Genomic DNA, 15446 nt, shown 5'->3' with positions numbered 1-15446 from the left:
AGAAATAAACAGAAATAATTAGAAAATTTTTATTTATGCTATTAACTAAATTAAATGTATTAAATAATCCTTCCCCAACTCCACTCTCTTGTGGTACCAGCTCTATCATTTTGAACATAATTACCAAACTCTGTGCCAAAGGGCCCCCTTGGCATCTGTTGGATACCTCGGAAACTACTAGCTTAAAGTAGTTTACGGTTTCAACATTAGATTAGATAAAACTACATTCCTCTCGATAATGATGTATCTTTACAGAACTCTTCTTTGATAGGTGTTATGATTCCCTAGTAGCTCAGACACTAAAGAATCTGCCTGCAATCTGGGAGACCTAGGTTCAATTCCTGGGGTGGGAAGATCCCATGCAGAAGGGAATGGCAACCCACTGCAGTATTCTTGCCTGGAGAATCCCATGAACAGAGGAGCCTGGCAGGCTATAGTCTAAGGGGTCAAAGAGTCGGACACGACTGAGTGACTTTCACTCTACGCTCTATGATAAAAAGCAACAATTGTATAAAAATCATTGTGAAACAGGAAATGACTACAGTGTTCAATCTGATTCCAAGGTTTGAAAAACTGAGCAGAGGTCAACAGGTATATATATCCCATTCGTAACTAACTGCAGCTATTTAAGAATGAAATGAAAATAGTTTTCTTTCAATTTATGACTACTATTCTCTTAAATGGCTAAGTGATTAGGACATAAACACTAAGTTGTCTGGACCTGTGTAGAAAGAGTTAACACAGCAGAACTAAGCTATCCTGTGAAAGTCCTGCTTTCAAAGCTGGCCCTTGGCTGATGACTAGGAACCTGGATTCTGTGAGGGTTTCTACCATTCCCTAACCAATTGGCTCATGGTGCCTAAACTGTTTTACAAAGAAGGTGGTTTATGCTGAAAACTTCTTTAGAGAGTCTAGAATTTTGGGTGCCAATGTGATCAGCTCCCAGTTAAAATCCCAGGCACCAAGTCTGTAATGAGCTTCCCTAGTAGATAACAATTTACATGTGTTGCTACAACTCTTCACTGGGAGAGTTAAACATGTCCTGTGTGACTCCACTGGGAGAGGATGTCTTGGAATTTTGTTCCTGGTTTTCCCCTGGACTTATCCCCATGAGCCTTTTCTCTGTTGATCTTGCTTTGTATCCTTTAAGTATATAAATCTTAGGCATAAGTATGACTATCTGCAGGGTCCTCCTAGTGAATTATATTAATATAAAACCTGGAGATCACCTTAGGAACACCCTGGCCCAAGCCCTAACTATTTAATAAGTGTAACTTTAGGTATTTCTTCTGGATTGAGATATCAAAGGTGCTGTGAACTTAGACAGTCTGGTTACTTCTACTAGTCTTCTGTCAATTGTAAAAATTTAATAATATACCTGAAGTATAGTAGTTATATTCCAGGAATATAACTTTTATGCCTGAAATGACAGTCTTTTAATGTAATATTACTGTCTGCTTATTCTTTAAGGTTAACTTTAATTTGGATGAGAAGGTCAGGGCAAGGGAAAATGCTTCCTCCTTTTTAATGCTGATTAGAAATCCATTAATTATATAAATTAATTTTGATTTGGGAAAAATTGATATTTTAATATTGAATATTCCCATTAATGAAATGATGTATAATACTTATCCATTTATTCAATTCTCCCTTTACATGTCAATCACAGAATTTTAAGCTAGTAGCTAAAAAAGACTATTTCATCCAATCTCCTCATTTTAGTTTGAAGAAAACTAAAGATAAGTTTACAATTATTTAGTGGCATAGTAAGTATTGATACTAAAATACTGGTCTCTTAATTTCCAGTTCAACTACTTTTGTACTCTACAATATTAAACCTTTGTATCTGTATTTATCTGAGTTTATCTAAACTTATTAAGTATCATATGATAAGCTGTGTTGTGCATTGAAAAGAGAATAAAATATGCTCCTAGATCTAAGTAGTTTATTTGTCTTACCTGATGAATGAATTCATCTCTTTGGTCCATTATTATTTTCTGAGGAGGCCCATATAAGAAAAATATGTTGATAATAGCTTTAGAAATTTCTGATGCTGAAACGTCACAAAGAGGCAAAATCACAACCCATTTTGTGAACAAATCTGTCATGATTATAGCATATACATGACTTCTGTTGCTTGTATGAAATGGGCCCATCAGATCAACAGTAACTATACTCCATGGATTCTCCACTTTGAGAAGGTGCTGTTTAGGTGCTAGAATAACTGTATTTTTTGCCACTTGGCAATGCGGACAAGCATATACCTATAAAACGGGCATACAATAAAGAAAAGATATACGAGTATTAATATATCCAGTATAAAAAAAGCAGTATTTTAAATCTGAACTTTGTAACGATTGATATAGGTACTTTATGTTTTGAGGGAGAAACTTTTGGACTGTACTCAGAATAAAATGAAACCTATTCAGAATAATCAAATATTACTTGCTATTACTATTCAATGACCATGTTAATGGGTCTCATTCACATGGAACATAATTCTGGTTTACAATCAATCAATATTTATTAAGTAATAGATCTCAAAACACATTTGCTATAATGTGTATATAATTTCTATAAGCAAAAAAGATTTTTCTTTTAAAGATACCACTCTAATAAGTTCATTCATTCATCTATTGCAATAATATTTATTAAACTATATCTTTATTCAAGCAATATTTTTAGATGCCAGAAATTCCTCTAGGTCCTAGGAAAAGAGTATGAACAAAACTATAGCCCATGCTGTCATGGAGTTTTCATTTTAGTGAGATAAGAAGATATAAATTGGCCAACTTATGGAAGGTGCCATTGTTCAACATATTTCTGGAACTCTATTTTGGAAACTACTTTCAAATCAAGGCCTGAACAAAAATTTTAAATTGATTTTACTGAAATATAGTTACTTTTGATTAAAATCTTAACTTTCTAACTTAAACTAGTTCTCATCAAAAATAACCTTACATCTAAAAATCATTTCTCAATGATAAAGATTTGACAAAGATTTCATTGAATGTCAGAATAGGAGTTTGTGGCATGTTCTAAAGGTGAATACAAACACTGAGGTCTTTAGAACACCTTCACTGACTCACAAATGATACTTGGTTAAATTAAGTGTGTTAAACTTTTATGCCTGAAATGACAGTCTTTTAATGCACTATCACAATTATTAAAGGATCCTCACACATAAACCAAGGAATTTCTACCATTTGCTACAGAGAGCACACAAGCACACCAATAGGGATCATCTGACCTAGCAACAAGAATCCCTGAATTTTCTATCACAAGAAGCTGAAGGTCCTAATGGGTTATAAAGTTACAAAACTCAGAATGACTTCATTGTCTTCACAACTTGATTTGTTGGTTGGGGGTTTCTGTCCTACTTGACATTTTCTATGTCAAGACAGTAACAGGCACAAAAGATGAGAAACATACTGGGCTTGATTTATCACGAACATATTCTCTTCTCAAGAAAAGACTGTATGAATGTCATTAAAAATGTAGTGACTTATTTTTAGTCAAAGAAACTTCAGCCCCATTTAAATTCTGCCACACAAAATAGTTCAATGATGAATATCTGTGCCTAAGATAATCTAAATATAGTAAATTCAAATATTTAAATAATGCTTTGTTCCAGTTCAAATTATATTTCAGTGATTTTAAAGAAGACTTTTGAAGGAAAATAAAACTCTCTTTAAGAATGTTCTGCACAAAAAAACTACCCATACAAAAAGTACTTAATGAGAAGTAACCATACAAAAAATACTTAATGAGAAGTGATATCTAGAATTAATCTGGAGCAGTATGAATTTTGAATGTATACTATAAAGACATTATTCAAAATATTCTAAAGACATAAGCCATACCCACTGTTTGACATCATTGGTCACAGAAGTCCAATAGTAACTGGATTCTACTAGAGTAAGGGTTCTGGATATGCCATGATGGGCTCCAGTGTCATTTTCATGGCATTGTCTTAGGACTTTCTTTTTTTCTTCTTCTGAAACAACTACCAAGCGATCCTGTTTTCTGTCTTTTCCGACATAAAACAGCTTCTTTTCTGGAATAAAAAACACCAAAATGATGTCATTGCAATTTTTAGACATCTGTATATTTTTAAGATAATCACAGCCTTATCTTCAAACCATGAGGGTTTTTGTTTTGGTTAAATCTTCCTCCCTCTAAGACAGAATATCTGTGATGATGCTACCATACAATCTGAAACATCTTCAGCTCTTATACTTACTGGATATGTAGAACTAGCTGCTATAGTTTTGTAGCTATCAAATCAAATGGAGCTAGCTTGTTCACCAAAGCACATGGTAATATGGAAGTATAAAATCATCTCCATGGGAGTAATCAAACTAGAAAAACACTTGCAGCAGGCACCTCCTAAAAATGGCATGAATTAGCAAAAAAATTAAGTACAGATAAGCAACTTCTGGAATACAGTTTTCCAAAAGAGCGTTTCATCAGAGCTGTATTTTTGTAAGCCACAACTTCTCTTAAGTTTTTCTGGATTTGAATAGGAAATAGGGTTAGTAAAGCCAAGAAAGTAGCAGAACTTTAATCTTCAGGACAGTTCTGCTTTCCTTTGGAGACTCCTAAAAGAGTCTATGACTGGCAATGTAATCAGGGCATGAAGAGAACTGCCACTTCTCCAGGGTGGATGAATATTCAATCTCCAACAGACACCATTATTAGCGTGCTTAGCTAAGAACATGCTGAGTGGAACATTCCTTACTTGAATTAGAAAGTAAGCAACTTAAGGCCAGGAGGCTAATCTATTTCATTCATCAGTGTATTCCCAAGGCCTAAAATGTGACTGGCACACAGTAGGAACTCAGTAAACAACTGGTGCATAAATCATTACATGAATGAACGAACGGAAACTCTTTAGTGTAAGATATAACAGGTGTGTAAGAGACATAAGAGATGCAGGTTCAATCCCTGGGTGGGGAAGGCTGCCTGCAGAAGCAAATGGCAACCCACTGCAGTATTCTTGCCTGGAGATTCCCATGGACACAGAAGCCTGGTGGGCTACAATCCATGGGGTTGCAAAGAGTGGGACATGACTAAAGCAACTTAGCATTCTTAAATTTAAAGGAGTTACTGGAAGGGACGTACACAGGGAGAAATAAGTAGGTATTTATTTATAATCTTAGAATTTTCTTGACCTGCTTTGAGAAAAGCCTGATTCTGTACCTATAGGCAAAATTCCCATTAATAACACCAACATTCATTTAGCCATCTGGTGACTGTACTTTTTGCTTATCCATCTCAAACTTCTCTTCCCATTTGGAGGAAGAGAATAAAGAGGGGAGAATGATCATAATCTTTCAAGATAAATATTCCACTGCCTTTCAAACATTTAATTCACTCAGGGAGATTAGGAGTTCAAAGATAAATATGATCCTGAAACCATTTAACAGCAGTGAGAGGGAGGAACCACGGAAATAATAGAATAAATAAGTTAACTTTGTCAACATTTTCATATTAGGCATCAAGTCAGTTCTTCATTGAGCGTGATGTGAGTGCTTGCAAGTGTACCACTAAAGTAGGACTTACCAAGGGACAAGAGCGGTGTTAATTTAGCCAAGTGTTCTGTTTTTTTTCATGGTATCATTTTCTGTCTATGATATAAAATGCCCCTTTCATGCTTACTAGCCTTCAGTTAGCTTCAATGTGATTTTTATTTTGCTTTCGACTAAATGGCATTATCAATTTAAAAAACAACCAATTGCTACAGAAATCCTCAGGACTCCACATAGGACTCCATATGGAGAAGTGCCTCTATAAAACTCTCTGCTAAACAGTGGGGGTGGTTTACCTTTGAAGACAAACTTTTTGGCTGCTCTTCTTATGCCACTTCTCTCACTAGGCAGTGTAGTTGGATGATATTCACCAGTTCGTTTATAATATGCAATCTGTTTAAGATGAAGGTCACCATTTTTTCCACTACGAACCATCATGAACCTAGGTAAAAGGTATTTAAAGATACAATTTAAGTGATAAGCTAATTCAGTTGCTATTTCAGTTCAGGCTTGTGTCATATTTGTGCTTCTCCGTGAATTGAACTTTCCTGGAATAGTATCAGTGACAGGAAATAACTGCAGTACAGAAAAGGAACAGCATGATGTATATGAACGAGAATATTCAAATGCTATTTTTGAGACACATGACACATTATCTTGTCTCTTTCCAAGTGGAAAGAGATACTGAAAAATTTCCACTTACTAGGAAAAAAGGAAATGAACAAGTACACTTCAAAAAGCTTTGCTTAAAGTCTCTTATTACACATCACTTGAAATGTTACTTGTATAGGATGGTTCTGTTATGTGACATTTAAATAAATGATAGGTGATAAGAGGAAAAATGTAGTTTTATGTTACTTCTAATATATTAATGGTCACAAAAAATCTAAATCATTTATGAAAAAGATCCATTTTTAAAATGTTCAAATGATAAATGACAAAGAAGATTTTAGCTATGCTAGATTTCATACACTATTCTGAACTACATGTAAGCTAATTTTTCTTGAACAGAAAAGATTTTTGCTGTGTGTGTACTTTCTCTGTGTTACAAAGAAAAGTCTGGCTGTACTAGCCAAAACAAAACTTCTCTATTTTAGACCCTAAGCATTATGAAAAACCATTACATTAAAAGAAAAACATCTTTTCTTTCATATTTTCAGTTGTGCTGGTTATTCTGTCACCACCCAACCGATCCAGATATAATTTGACCTTACTCTCCCTGCTGCTGTACCCTAACAGACTGACCCTTACAGACTGCATTTACAGTTTTTTGGTTGGCCTTGTCCAGCAGGAGGTATGAGCAATCAAATCAGACAGCAGAAGACGTCAGGATATTTATTTCCCAGGGCCTTCCTTGGTTTAAGCTGCAACCCTCTGCAACCACAGCTCCTTACCAGGAAGCCCCTCTTGTGTGTCTCTAGCTCTCACTGGAAGTCTGTACCATTTCCTCTTCTTGACACTTCAGCCCTAGAGGTGGTAGCTATTTTCTGCTGTCACTAGTCTCCAGGAGCCATGTTGCTTTCTTTGACCCTTCCCATCAGGTGTGTAAACAAGAGCTTTATTAAATTTTCTTTAAAATCCCACCAGAGTATATCTTCTGTTTCCCACTAGAAATGTTAACTGATGCAAAGATTAACATTTTGAATTTTCAAAATCAATATAGACATTTACTGACCACCAGAAAATCTAAGGATAAGGCTAAAAGAAAATACTGCTGCAGAGAGAAGGTCACAAAGCAGAACAGACTAGGCCTATGAACTACGTCTTATAGCCTATAAGTCTCTTCTCCAATGGAACAGCACTTTGCACATTTAATAACCATCTTTCTGATCTTTTCACAACTCTGGAATATCAGTATGTTTCTAACATCCCTTAACCTTAAATTAGCATAAAGTGTAGGCTATTTTAAAAGCAAATGTTCTGCAAGGCTAATTCTCTCCTATCATAACTAAAAGACAGGTTAATTATCTCTATAAAACAGTTTATTCTAAATTAAATTCTTAATATATAATTTTTCATTTTGTAATAAATGGTTGCAAATGAAAATCAAACAAATGCACCTTATTTCAATTTCTAAAACATCTAAAAAATAAATGGATCAGACTTTAAAACCATTTATAAAACTACAGTAAATACAACAGTGAAGTCTTGGCATAAGGTTAGACAAACAGGCTATGGAAATAGAATATGGAGTCCAGAATTAAATCCACATGTATACAGTCAATTACTTTACAACAAGGGCATTGATTCAATGGGAGAAGAGATGATCTTTTCAATAAATGATGCTGAAGCAATTGGATATATGTATCGGAAAAAAATTAATGTCAACCATCTACCAACATCTTCTACAAAATTCCAGATAAATCATAAACCTAAATATGGAAAGTAAAGTATAAAGCTTCTGGACAAAAACACAGAAAAATATCTTCAGAACCTTGGGAAAAGACAAAGATTTCTGAAACAGGAACAAAAAGTCCTATTCATAAAAGAAAAAATTATAACAAGTAAGATTTTATTAAAATCAAAAACTGTTCATCAAAAGACCATTAAGAAAGGGAAAAGATAATCCATTGACTGGGAGAAGATATCTTTAATATATATATCTAACAAAGGACTCATACCCAGCAAATACAATGAATTATGACAAAATCAAAAAGAAAAGGATAAAAATATAAAAATAGGGAAATACCTTACATGAGATTTCAAAAAAAGTGAATACCCAAAAGGATAATAAGCAAGTGAAAACGCCATCAAACATCATTACTCCCAGGACAATGCAAACTAAAGCCAAAATGATTTACAACTATACACTACCAAAACAGCTAAATTTAAAAACACAGGCAGCTGGTGTTGGGAGGACACTCTCACACATTGTTTGTGTAAGCGTAAAAGGCTACAGTCACTTTGGAAAACTGACAGCTTCTTCTGAAGCTAAGCATATGTCTACCCTAAGGACGTGGCAATTCTATTTTTAAGGTTATATCCTAGTGAAATGAGTGTATGACCATCAAAAGACGTGTACGTTTTCACAGGTGAAACTGGAAATAAACGCACCCAGAGGGTTTACGCCGTGTGCACTCATCCTTGCCCAGTAGACCTGCTGTTCTCCAGCTCCACGTTGCTCTAACTCAGCGCTTTCCAGTGACTGCGGTGAAGCACGGCTTCTCCGCAACCTCAACCTGTGACAGTAGACCCCTTGATGCTTTTACTGTCATGTCATCCATCCCATCTACAGCCTTTCCTCTGCCAGAGCATTCCGCAGCAAACTTCCATCCTTCATCAGTTTGCAATTTAGGAAGCTGTGTGTGGTTTCGAGGAGGGAGTATAGACTGTCACTCTACCAATCTATTTGCCTGTCATTCCAGTTTTGTATTAATTCTCCTTCACTCTTAAAAAAACAACCAACAAACAAGCATAAATCATTTTCCTGTCTTACTTTTATCTCTAAGATACACTGACACAAGCTCTTCCAAGTCCAAGAGACAGAAGGACCTGCTTTTTCTTAGCTTAAATCATTATAGTCTATATTCTGTAAAATTTATCATATACTACAAATGACCCCACATTCTTGTTTTCCCTTAATGGCTTTTGGGACCACCAATATTCTAAATCATCTAAAAGAAAACTTTAATAAAACATCCCAGTTTAGCCACTGGGAGCATGGTACCTGCAGAAAGATGTTTATTTTTTAAAAAATGTAAAATTCTCTGTTGCCTCCATTTCAGAGACCAGTAAAGGTTGCAAAATTTCCTGAAGGACATTAAAGGAAAGGGGAAGAAGTCTCATCAGGCCTCTAAAAAGCCTGCAGGAGTAAAAGACCAAACTCTCACACCTCAAAGGAAGAATAGGTCTCAAAACACAGAGGTTTATACTAGGGAAGCAAGGATTCTTCAGCATAAGCAAATCAATCCATGTGATTCACCAAACTAAAACATAGGAGGATGTGGGTAATTGTAAGTGATAGGAAAAAACTGGCCATGAGAAAACATGAACGTCCGCAAAAAGCACAGTGATGTCTATATTTTGCCCTTATAGTTAAAAACCTGAGTTCCCACAATACCCCTTCCCCTTTCCCTTCTCCAGGGTGTCTTAGTCCATTTGGGTTGCTGTAACAATGAAGGCAATAGCAAGCCACTCCAGTACTCTTGCCTAGAAAATCCCATGGATGGTTGAGCCTGGTAGGCTGCAGTCCGTGGGGTCGCTAAGAGTCGGACACGACTGAGCGACTTCACTTTCACTTTTCACTTTCATGCATTGGAGAAGGAAACGGCAACCCACTCCAGTGTTCTTGCCTGGAGAATCCCAGGGATGGGGGAGCCTGTTGGGCTTCCGTCTATGGGGTCAACAGAGTCGGACACGACTGAAGTGACTTAGCAGCAGCAGCAACAATGTATCATAGACTAGATGACTTAATAATAACAAACATTTGTTTCTCCTAGTTTTAGAGGCTGGGAAGTTCAAGAACAAGTGGTAGATTCCCTGTCTGGTGAGAGCTCACTTCCTGCTTCTTAAATGGCATCTTTGCTACATCCTCACATGGTAGAAGGGGTTCAGGAGCTCTCGGAGTTCTCTTCTGTAAAGACACTTATTCCATTCCTGAGGTCTACCCTCAGGATCTAATCACCTACCAAAGGCACCACCTCCTAATGCCATCTCTTCAGGGCTGAGAACTTGAACATACGAGCTTTGGAGGGACACAAGTACTCAGCACATAGCGCTGAGGTAACTCTGGTTCCTTACCAATGGTGTGCCTGCACCTCTGGGCAGTGTTCCACTTCTCAAACCTGGGAATCAGATTAAACACTGCCACCTTCTTTTCTTCCTCCATACTGGTTTTCATGCAGTATTTGCATTATTACCACAGCCAACATCCAAAACCCAGTTTTGCAAAGATGTAAGAGAAAGGAAAGTAGTGTGACCTAATGTTGAAACTGTGAACTAGTCATCCACAAGGCATCTGATAGATGTTGAATACAGCTGTGTTTCCTTTGAAGGTTTAAAACACTTCATGGTACCCTGTGAATTCACTATGATGTCCTGGAAAGCCTTGGCACTGAGTCTGACAACTGTGAGTTAGGTATTTAATCAGTAAAACACAGATTAATTAAATTTTCAGAGATTAAGAAAAGGTTGTAGACTAATAACACTGATATTATAAGTCACTTACAGGTACAGACTAAAAATTTTCAGCATTTCTTTAACTGGAACTAAAGAAACCTGGCAGAAAACAAGTTAATACTAAGTTCTCTAACAAAAAGCACCTATCAGGTCATTTCCTTGTATCTCTTTCCTCAGCACTTCCTAAATAAAGAAAATAAGGCAGGTGGTAATTTCACAGAAGAAAAAGGCATTCCATTTCGTTTTCCCTTAGTAAAATTAATTTTTACACTTCTTTAACACATCATTCTTGATGACATGTATTTCTAATTTCCAAAAAGTTCAGGAAATAAGACTCTAATTTGAAAGACCAATTATTATTAACAGGAGAGTTTATTTCATTATTTCTATTGTTTCATTATTCTATTCATTATTTCTATTTTTTCACACAATTATAACATAGCAAAGAATAGTAAAATATATTTAATCTTCAAGTAGGGAAAGATGAAAAGATTTTTGAAAAATTAAATATACCACATCACACAATGAAAAATTAGATCTCGACTAAAAACACTTTAAAACAGCACTGAAAGGAAGCCCATACAATATCCCATTTTCCAGATAAGAAAAAAAGACCTCAAGGGGTTAATTTAGATTGAAATTGACTGGTAAATTACAATATTCAACAATGGAAGTAAATTATTCCTTTCTGAAACAGCATTAAAAAAATTCCTCTACAGGCTTCTGCCTGGTGGAAAAAAAATCACTCCCCACTCTAACAATGAAAAAAGCTGTATAAACTCACTAAGATGTCAATTCTCCCCAAATTGATTTACATAATCATATGCAATTCAAACAGAAACCCAACAAGCTCTTTTGTAGAAATCGACAAGCTGATTCTTAAAATTGACATGGTAGTCCAGTGGAGCTGGGGCTATGTTAAATTCCTGGTCAGGGAACTAAGATCCTGCGTGCCTTGTGGCACGGACAAAAATAATAATAATTAAAAAATCGATATGGAAAACCAGATGACTCACAATAGCTAAAACAAGTTTGGAAAACAAGAATACAGTTGAAAATTTGTATATTACCTTGTTTCAAGACTTACTTTAATGCTATTGTAATCAAGACCGTGTGGTACTAGCAAAATGACAGCCATCAATCTATGGAACAGAATAGTATCCAGAAATTCAGCTACACAGAAATGGTATTTACTGATTTTTTTTACATAGGTGCCAAGGTAATTCAACAGAGAAAGAGTAATGTTTACAACAAATGATGTTGAAGCAACTAATTAAATATCCACATTAAAAAAGATGAATCTCAACAAACACCTTGTACCATACAAAGAAATTAAAATTATTCACGATGGTTTACATATCTAAATGTAAAAGCTAAAGTTAGAGAATTTCTAAAAGATCGTAAAAAAGAAAATTTTTGTAAGCTTAAGTTAGATAATGACTTCCCTTGTGGCTCAGCTGGTAAAGACTCTGCCTGCAATGTGGGAGACCTGGGTTCGATCCCTGGGTTGGGAAGATCCCCTGGAGAAGGGAAAGGCTACCCACTCCAGTACTCTGGCCTGGTCGCAAAGAGTGGGACACAACTGAGCGACTTTCACTTTCCAGATAGCAAACATAAAGAACCACCCGTAAAAGAAAAAATTAAACTTACATTCTTTTTAAAACACTGTTAAGGAAACACAGTCATCACAGCCAGGAGAAAATATTTGCAGTGCACATATATAATTAAAAAACTTGGGTCCAGAATCTATAAAGAACTCTCAAAGCCCAGTAATAAGAAAGCAAACAATCCGATTTTTAAAGTGGGCAAAAGATGTGAACAGACACTTCATCAAAGAAGATATGGTTAGCAGGTAACATGTAAAGACGTTCAACACCATTATGCAATGAAAAACGCAAATTAAAACCACAAGTTTTTGCTGCTGTTCAGGTGTTAAGTCGTGTCTGGCTCTTTGTGACCCCATGGACTGCAATCTGCCAGGCGCCTCAGTCCATGGGGTCTTTCCAGGCAAGAATACTGGAGTGGGTTGCCATTTCCTTCTACAGGGATTCTTCCCAGACCAGAGATTGAACCTGCATCTCCTGCACCGGCAGATGTATTCTTTACCACTGAGCCACCTGGAAAGCTCCCAATCGCAGTAAGATACCACTACAAACCCATCAAAATGGCAAAAAAAAAAAAAAAAAAATCTACCAATACTAAGTACTGCCAAGCAAGCAAAGCACTGCTGGTAAGAATAAAAAATGGTGTAAGCACGTTGGAAAACAGCTTTAACTTAAATGAAAGTACATGTCCACACAAAAATCCCTATGTGAATGTTTCTAGAATGTTTATTCATAACAGCCAAAACCTAAAATCAATCTAAATGTTCATCAACAAGTGAATAGATAAACAAATTGTGGTAGATTTACACAGTGGAATACCCCTCAGTAAAAAGGAACTGCAAATGTATTTAATAGGGACAAATCTCAAAATTATTGTACTAAGCAAAACCCCAACACAAAAGGCTACAAACATACTACATGCTACTCTTTTTATGACATCTAGAAAAGCTGAAACTAGATGGGAAACAAAATTTTTTAAAATTAATTTTTAAAAATAACTACAAAAGCAAATTTAAAAAATAGCTGCAAACATTTATACGGTACTATACTGTGATGATCTATACTATACTATAGTCTATACACTATACTATAGTATAGATGTGACTATACTACCCTAAGGGGTAGGTAGTAATTTTGCATACATTTTAGAGATTAAAAAATGGAGCTTCAGAGAGATTATCCACTTTCCTCAAGGAAATAAAGTGAGTCCATCCATTGACATTTAAACCTTGGTCTCTGTTGTTTCAAATTTCATGTTTTTCCAACCCCAAACCCTCTCCCCCGACTAATTTAATTATTTCTCATCCTCAGCTTTCAACATTGATAACTGGTTCAGGCTTCTGTTAGAAAAGCTACAAAGTGACTTTTATAGGGACACAGTGGCTATTCAACTATTTGTAAATGAACAAGAATTACTTGCCTTTCCTGACAGGAGAGGTAGCACTGAATATAAAAAGAGCACACGTTTCAAAGATGACAATTACTTCACTTCAGAAAGGGCCTATCTAAAAAGGTAAGGCTTTTAGGAGTCAAAATTTATAGCATGCAACAGTTACTTAAGTCTCAGTATCCATGTTTGACAAAACGGAAATACTACTTATCCTTTTCCACAATTATAAAGACCAATGAGATAATGGATTTGAAATGCTCTTTGCATATGGTAAAGCAAGATATAATTATTGTTAAAATATTTAAGTATTTATCATCCATAATACTTAATACTACTGTTCTGTCAGTAAAGACAGATGACAAGAAGAAATAGAAATGCATAAGAAAGAAAAATCAGTTCACAAAAAGTATAGCCTTCTAAGTGAAGGTGTTAAGTCAGTCAGTCCTGTCCGACTCTGCAACGCCATGGACTGTAGCCCACCAGTGTCCTCTGTCCACGGGATTCTCCTGGCAAAATACTGGACTGGGTAGCTATTCCCTTCTCCAGTTCTTCCCAGTCCAGGAATGGAACCCGGGTCTCCTGCAGTGCAGGTAGATTTTTTACCATCTGAGTCACCAAGGAAGCCCAAGTGGAAGGTTAAAAGTTTCCTGCGCGTGTTTGCTATTTACTTACTGGTGAAACTTAAAAGAACTAATAATTTTTCCCTTCTCGAAAGTACATTCACTACTTGGTCCCTAGAAACCATCCCAGCAGTTAATTTGAGAAAATGGCTTGAAGCTGTAATACTCAAAACAAACATAAACAAAATGTCTGTTTGCAAATATTATTAAGGAAAGAAATCGTTTACAAAGGAAAATTAAGTGCCTTGAGTTATAAAGATGAAGATTACATTACACCTTTTTTTTTATATGCTCATATTTTCAAGAATTCTTTGACAAATAATTGCTTGTGTGTTGAAATACCTAGGAGTAAGAAAAGGCAATAAAGCTGTCTGATTATAACTCCTAATTGATGAACTGTCATGGTCAAATCTGATTATTTTTTACACTTTATCCCTGGTAAAACATTAAATGAAACCAGTGAGTACATGTTTTAAGTGTAAATACTTATTACTTAATTCTTTTAATAATTTTATCTTCTGTGAAACAAAGGCTGTTAAGTACCACTTTAAATAAAATTAGGATTTAACTGTGTTTCACCTAGGGCAAAACCCATCAGTTCAGTTCAGTTCAGTTCAGTCGCTCAGTCGTGTCCGACTCTCCGCGACCCCATGAATCACAGCACGCCAGGCCTCCCTGTCCATCACCAACTCCCGGAGTACACCCAAACTCATGTCCACAGAGTCGGTGATGCCATCCAGCCATCTCATTCTCCGTCGTCCCCTTCTCCTCCCGCCCCCAACCTTTCCCAGCATCAGAGTCTTTTCCAGTGAGTCAACTCGTCTCATGACCCCATGAACAGTAACAAAGGGCAAAACCCATCAGGACCACCTAATTTAAGCCTCTAAAAGGTTATAATATGCACGAGTTTCAACTTTAAAACTTAAAATCTGTAATATTTTAATGAGCATTTTACTTGGGATCATTAATTTTATTCCTGCATTACTCTATTTTAATCTCTGAAACACTGGAAGAGCACAATTTCATGTTAACGAAAACGACTGGGAAATCCAATTACACAAGACACTTCCCTATAATCTGCTTCGCTTCAGCGTGCAAAGTTCACTTAAAAACGCCTTCATCTCCACATGCAAATGAAGCCACGTGTGAGAAATTAATTTTTTTAAAAACTATTTTTCCAGTT

At 36.0% G+C, this 15446-nt stretch overlaps 1 protein-coding gene across 2 annotated transcripts in view; it reads right to left on the bottom strand.

The window, feature by feature from the left end:
• GIN1 (gypsy retrotransposon integrase 1) overlaps nucleotides 1-15446 on the bottom strand; it is a 30163-nt gene that overhangs the window by 13939 nt on the left and 778 nt on the right. Inside the window, exons 2-4 of one of the 2 annotated variants that reach the window (XM_055429808.2) lie at nucleotides 5828-5973; nucleotides 3864-4057; nucleotides 1959-2264 (exon numbers count right to left, since the gene is read on the bottom strand). In XM_055429808.2, coding sequence (XP_055285783.1) covers nucleotides 1959-2264; nucleotides 3864-4057; nucleotides 5828-5969 — 642 coding nt within the window. In that variant the 5' untranslated portion in view covers nucleotides 5970-5973. Of the gene's footprint in view, nucleotides 1-1958; nucleotides 2265-3863; nucleotides 4058-5827; nucleotides 5974-15446 lie in introns of those variants that run through there. The other variant, XM_088838442.1, reaches the window with a different exon arrangement.

The sequence above is a fragment of the Moschus berezovskii genome, chromosome 8 (genome assembly GCF_049115385.1).
Source record: "Moschus berezovskii isolate FMDL1 chromosome 8, NW_MosBer_1.0, whole genome shotgun sequence".
NCBI lineage: Eukaryota > Metazoa > Chordata > Mammalia > Artiodactyla > Moschidae > Moschus > Moschus berezovskii.
The sequence above is the reverse complement of the archived record's forward strand: the minus strand, read 5'-3'. Positions and strand labels throughout refer to the sequence as shown.